The sequence below is a fragment of the Pelodiscus sinensis genome, chromosome 14 (genome assembly GCF_052426305.1).
Source record: "Pelodiscus sinensis isolate ZL-2025 chromosome 14, ASM5242630v1, whole genome shotgun sequence".
Classification (NCBI taxonomy): domain Eukaryota; kingdom Metazoa; phylum Chordata; order Testudines; family Trionychidae; genus Pelodiscus; species Pelodiscus sinensis.
Window position 1 is genome coordinate 46,626,934 of NC_143065.1, and position 6,156 is coordinate 46,633,089.

General features: G+C 74.4%; 1 protein-coding gene across 1 annotated transcript in view; it reads right to left on the reverse strand.

Moving 5' to 3' along the window:
• Nucleotides 1-5,396, reverse strand: part of IDH2 (isocitrate dehydrogenase (NADP(+)) 2) — a 7,034-nt gene extending 1,638 nt beyond the window's left edge. The window contains exons 1-10 of the mRNA XM_075918043.2: nt 5,238-5,396; nt 3,629-3,720; nt 2,860-3,025; nt 2,512-2,672; nt 1,624-1,767; nt 1,044-1,180; nt 701-852; nt 444-556; nt 249-346; nt 33-125 (exon numbers count right to left, since the gene is read on the reverse strand). Of these exons, the coding sequence (XP_075774158.2) occupies nt 33-125; nt 249-346; nt 444-556; nt 701-852; nt 1,044-1,180; nt 1,624-1,767; nt 2,512-2,672; nt 2,860-3,025; nt 3,629-3,720; nt 5,238-5,334 (1,253 nt within the window). The 5' untranslated portion in view covers nt 5,335-5,396. The remainder of the gene's footprint in view (nt 1-32; nt 126-248; nt 347-443; nt 557-700; nt 853-1,043; nt 1,181-1,623; nt 1,768-2,511; nt 2,673-2,859; nt 3,026-3,628; nt 3,721-5,237) is intronic.
• Nucleotides 5,397-6,156: the final 760 nt, after the last annotated feature.

The following is a 6,156-nucleotide window of genomic DNA, read 5'->3' on the forward strand; positions in this document are numbered from 1 at the left end:
GGTGCTGCGCCCCCAGCCCAGGGGCCACTCACTTGCTGAGCCCGTGGATGCAGCCTGCGAGGTCCTTGGTCATGGCGCCGCTCTCCACGGTCTCCACACACACCTTCTCCAGGGTCTGCGCAAAGCTGGGGGCAGAAGCAGCGAGGTTACGCCCGGCCCTCCCACAGGCTGGGGGGGGGGGCTGGCCCAGGAGCTGGGGGGCCAGCCGGGCTGTTGCAACACAAGCGCCCCGGCCCCGCCCTGCTTACGTGATGAGCTCCGGGTTGCTGTCCAGCTTGCCTCTGTGCTCCAGGCCCCGCGTCCAGGCGAAGATGCTGGCAATGGGGTTGGTGCTGGTGGGTCGGCCCTGCAGGGGGGCAGAATATCAGCCCCTGCTGTGGGCAGCGCACCAGGGAGCCCACCCCACCCCCGCCCTGGGCACCCACAGGCCCGGCTGCACCCACCTTCTGGTGCTCGCGGTAGTGGCGGGTGACGGTGCCATGAGCTGCCTCTGCTTCGATGGTCTTCCCGTCGGGGCACACCAGGACGGAGGTCATGAGGCCCAGGGACCCGAACCCTGGAGCACCAAGCAGAGGGGGGTCAGGAGCCCCGGCCTGCGCACCCACACCCTGCCAGGGGGTGCCCCAGCCAGGATGGGCAAGAGCCCTCCCCCTGGCAGAGCTGGGAGTGGCACTGGGGGCTGCGCCCCCCCCAGCGTTACCTTGGGCCAGGATGTCGGACTGCACGTCCCCGTCGTAGTTCTTGCAGGCCCAGACGAAGCCACCGGTGGATTTCAGCACCTGGGCCACCATGTCGTCGATGAGCCGGTGCTCGTACCAGATCTTCAGCTTGTCAAACTCCGTCTTGTAGTGCCTGGAGCCCAGAGCCACAGCTCAGCCAGCAGCCCCTGCGCCACCCAGGCCACGGACCCCCCGCCCTCCGAGCAGAGCCTTCCCCACCCAGCACCCTAGGCCCTCCCCCCCAGCAGGGACTCGGCTGGGCAGGGGTGGCTTGTGGCAGGGCGGGGCAGGGGGCGCCTTGGGGCAAGCGAGGCCGGGCCGTACTTGTCGAAGATCTCCTGGAAGATGTCCTTGAAGCGCCCGTCGTAGGCCTTGAGGATGGTGTTCTTGGTGCTCAGGTAGAGGGGCCACTTCTTCTGGATGGCGTACTGGAAGCAGCTGTGAGCGAAGCCGGAGATGGACTGCGAGGGAGGGAGGGAGGGAGGGCTGGTTGGTGACCCCCCAGCGCCAGTAGCAGGTGCCCTGGGCTGGAGCAGGGGCTTGGGGTGCAGGACACTTACCGGGGGCCGCTCCAGGGTGTGGGCGGCCGTGTGCAGAACCACCTCTCTCCCCCCCCCCACCCCCCCACCACCACCGGGCAGGGCTGGAGAACACGCAGGGGCTTCAGCAGCTGCAGCCCAGGGGCAAGGGGCCCCCCCACGCCTCTTTCTGAATCCAGCCCCGGCCCCTCATGCAGGGGAGGCAAGAGCAGGGCAGCGTCGCTCACTGGTGATGGCAAGGCAGGGGCAGCAGGGCCCAGCTGGAAAGGAGCCCGTCCGCTGGCCAGGGCTGGCTCCCCACGGGCAGGGCTGTGCCAGGCCGGGGCAGTGGGGACCAGCTCTGCTAGCCCCCGGCGGCACCTCACCTCGTCCGTGTTGTACATGCCCATGCCGACGCCCCCGCCGGGGAAGTTGTAAACCTCCCACTCCTTGACACCGCTGCCGTCCTTGGGGGTGAAGACCATCTTGAACGTCCCGGACGTGTCCACCACAAAGTCCGTGGCCTTGTACTGAACAGGGACAGGCTGTTACCCTGCGGCCCCTGGCCCAGAGCCGGCAGCCCCCCCCCCCCCCCACCCCGGGCCACTCTCACCCGGCCCAGAGCCTGCAGCCCCCCCCCCCCCCCCCCGGGCCACTCTCACCCGGCCCAGAGCTGGCAGCCCCCCTCCCGGGGCCACTCTCACCCGGCCCAGAGCCGGCAGCCCCCCTCCCCACCCCGGGCCACTCTCACCCGGCCCAGAGCCGGCAGCCCCCCCCCCACCCCGGGCCACTCTCACCCGGCCCAGAGCCGGCAGCCCCCCCTCCCCACCCCGGGCCACTCTCACCCGGCCCAGAGGCAGCAGCCTCCCCTCCCCACCCTGGGCCACTCTCACCCGGCCCAGAGGCAGCAGCCCCCCCTCCCCACCCCGGGCCACTCTCACCCGGCCCAGAGGCAGCAGCCCCCCCTCCCCACCCTGGGCCACTCTCACCCGGCCCAGAGGCAGCAGCCCCCCCTCCCCACCCCGGGCCACTCTCACCCGGCCCAGAGGCAGCAGCCTCCCCTCCCCACCCTGGGCCACTCTCACCCGGCCCAGAGCCGGCAGCCCCCCCCCCCCCACCCCGGGCCACTCTCACCCGGCCCAGAGCCGGCAGCCCCCCCTCCCCACCCTGGGCCACTCTCACCCGGCCCAGAGGCAGCAGCCCCCCCTCCCCACCCCGGGCCACTCTCACCCGGCCCAGAGGCAGCAGCCCCCCCTCCCCGGCCCCGCTCTCACCTGGTCGCCGTGGGCGTGCCTGCCGATGGTGATGGGCTTGGTCCAGCCCGGGACCAGGCGGGGGATGTTCTTGCAGACGATGGGCTCCCTGAAGACCGTCCCCCCCAGGATGTTCCGGATCGTGCCATTGGGGCTCTTCCACATCTTCTTCAGCTTGAACTCTGCACGGGGGGAGGGGGTGGGCTGTGGCTCCTGCCGCCCGGCCCCACCCGCCCAGCCCAGCAGCTGTAGGCCTGGGACCCCGGCCACCCCTGCCAGGGAACATACGTGGGGGGAGGGGCCCCCACAGCGAGCCCCAACCCCACCCCGCCTCCCCGCAGCTCAGGGGCCTGGCCCCCGCCCCCGCACCTTCCACTCGGGCCTCGTCGGGGGTGATGGTGGCGCACTTCACGGCCACGCTGTACTTCTGGGTGGCCAGCGCCGAGTCGATGGTGACCTGGTCGTCCGTCTGGTCCCGGTTGGGCAGGCCCAGGTCGAAGTACTTCAGCTGCACGTCCACGTTGGGCAGGATCAGCTGCCGGCAGAGGGTGCGCTGAGGGGCCCTGCGGGGGCTGCGTGCGAGGGGCCCCGCGGGCTGCGTGCCAGGGGCCCCGGGGGGGCTGCGTGCCAGGGGCCCCGGGGGGGCTGCGTGCCAGGGGCCCCGGGCCGAGAACCCTCCCGGGCCTGGGCCGGAATCGCTGCAGCTGGCAGCCAGGCCCGCCCCCGCCCCCGCCCCGCTGCCACCTCGCAGTGCAGCTGCAGCAGCCCCGCCGCTGGGGCCACGTCCGGGCCCGCGCACTGGCAGGAAGCTGCACCGCCATGGGGAAACCTCCGACACCTGCTTCCGGGCCAGGGGCAGCCGGGAGCCGTGGGCAAGAGCTCGGCCTTTGCAGGGAGCCGCGGGAACACCAGGGCTCCCAGCAGCCACGGTGGCTTAGCCAGGCCCGCCTTCGTGCTGCCGAAGCAGCGAGGGGCATGGACAGCTCCCCACAGGCCCCCGAGACCTGCCCAGTCCCACCCCCACACCCAGCCAGCAGCAGGGCAAACAAGCCCCCCTCCCCCCCACACACGGGGTCCTCGGCCGCTCGGGAACGCGCCTGAGCGCTCCCACCCAGAGCCCATGCGCTCCCGGCGCTACCTTCTCCTTGATGAACTCCCAGATGATGCGCGTCATCTCGTCCCCGTCCATCTCCACCACCGGCTTGGCCACCTTGATCCGCTTGTCGGCATCTAGGCAGGAGCACCCTGGCCATCAGCGCTGCTGCCGCCCGGCACGCCCACCCCCCGAGCCCTGCTCGGGTTCATGCCCCTCCGGCCAGGCTCCTCCAGCCCCAGGCTTGCCCGCCCCGGAGAACCGCGCCTCCGTCGGCACCACAGCGGGCATCCAGGGGCCTTGCGGGGCCCTCAGCTGAGCCCGTGGAAAGGGAAAGTGACCTACCCACACGTGGGTGACTCTAACCCTGACTCCAGCCAGGCCTGCTGCCAGCTCCCTGCTCTGGGCTTGCCAGTGAGCCGGCCGACCCCCCAGCCTGGGCAGGTGCCCCATGGCCACAGGGAGCAGGGCTGGGCGCTCGGCTCCGGAAGGGCATTAGCATGGCAAGCGCCTTCCCAGGCAGCTCCGGGCCCAGCGCCCGCCCCGCACAAAGGGCCAGTTCCATTTGAAGCCCAGGGGGGTGGCCGGAGGGGAGGAGGAAGGGACCGACACAGGATTCACAGCAGGAGCCATGCAGACAAGGGGCTTTCGAAAGCCAGGAACCCCCCACGCCCTGGAATCCCCCCCACTCCCACCCCCACCCCACCCCCACGCCCTGGAACCCCCCCCACTCCCACCCCCACCCCACCCCCACGCCCTGGAACCCCCCCCACTCCCACCCCCACCCCACCCCCACGCCCTGGAACCCCCCCCACTCCCACCCCCACCCCACCCCCACGCCCTGGAACCCCCCCCACTCCCACCCCCACCCCACCCCCACGCCCTGGAACCCAGAGCTGCGGGCCCGGCTGCCAGGGCCCGATTCCCTGCACGTCCTTGGCCGACCTTCGCGGAGCAGGCTCCTTCACGCAGGTCAGCAGCGGAGCAGCCCAGAGCCGGCTCCCAGGCCCGGCGCCAGCAGTGACCTAGCTCGCAGGCACCCTAGAGCGGGCAGCCAGCGGGCACCGGAACGCGCCTGCTCCGCATGCAGGCTTGGGCATCCCGCCGGCTGCCAGACCGGACCCTCCGGCTCTGGAGCAAGGGCTGCCCTTCCCCAGCAGCAGGGCAAGCCCCAGGCCGGCGGCCGGGCCTCCTCTCCCCTCTGCCCCAGCCCCCCCCCCCCCACTCAGCTCCCCTGGGCACGGCGGCCCGGGCCCTGCCCCAGCCAGACAAGCCCCCGGGCCCCCACTCGCAGCTGCTGCCCTCCATGGGCTCGGGGCCCCCGCCCGACTTCCTGCCCGCCGGGCGGGGAGCGCGGCGCCCGAGGACCAGCAGCCCGGGGGCACCAGGCTACCCCCAGGCGCTGGGGGCTCCGGGGCAGGGGCCAGGCCCGGGGGCCCCGCGGAGCGTAAGGCCCAGGCGGCTCAAGGTCACGGGCAGCCCGGGGCGAGCCGGACCCGGGCGAGGTCCCGGCGGGGGCGCGGCTGCGGGGGGGTCGCTGGCCCGGAGCCCCCCCCCCCAGCTCGCCTCGGGCCGCTCCGCGGGGCTGGGACTGGCCCGGCCGCAGCTGCCGCTGCCCTTCGAGTCACCCCGAGCCCCCCCGCCCCGGACTCACAGTGGCGGCGCGGCGGGGGGGCGCCCAGCGCCGGGGCCAGGGCGGCGGGGCCGCGGGCGCGGCAGAGCGCGGGGGCTGCGCGGAGGTAACGCGCCATCGCGGGACGCGGGGCCGGGCAGCGCGGCCGCGGGGTCGGAGCGGCGGGACACGTGAGCGGGCCCCGCCCGGCCCGGCGCCTCCGCGCATTGGGCAGCGCGGCCCGGCGCCTCCCCGGGGCGGAGCGCGGCGCCCGGAGCCCGGCTGCTCCCCGCGCCACGTGCCGCCTTTGTCCCGGCCCGGCCCGGCCGCTCCCCGCTCCCCCTTTGGCCCGGCCCGGCCCGGTCTCTCCCCGCTCCCCCTTTGGCCCGGCCCGGCCGCTCCCCGCGCCACGTGCCGCCTTTGTCCCGACCCGGCCCAGTCTCTCCCCGCTCCCCCTTTGGCCCGGCCCGGCCCGGTCTCTCCCCGCTCCCCCTTTGGCCCGGCCCGGCCGCTCCCCGCTCCCCCTTTGGCCTGGCCCGGCCCGGCTGCTCCCCGCGCCACGTGCCGCCTTTGTCCCGACCCGGCCCAGTCTCTCCCCGCTCCCCCTTTGGCCCGGCCCGGTCTCTCCCCGCTCCCCCTTTGGCCTGGCCCGGCCCGGCTGCTCCCCGCGCCACGTGCCGCCTTTGTCCCGACCCGGCCCAGTCTCTCCCCGCTCCCCCTTTGTCCCGGCCCGGCCCGGTCTCTCCCCGCGCCCCCTTTGTCCCGGCCCGGCCCAGTCTCTCCCCGCTCCCCCTTTGTCCCGGCCCGGCCCGGTCTCTCCCCGCGCCCCCTTTGTCCCGGCCCGGCCCGGTCTCTCCCCGCGCCCCCTTTGTCCCGGCCCGGCCCGGTCTCTCCCTGCGCCACGCGCCGCCTTTGGCCCGGCCCGGCTGCTCCCTGCGCCACGCGCCGCCTTTGTGCCGGT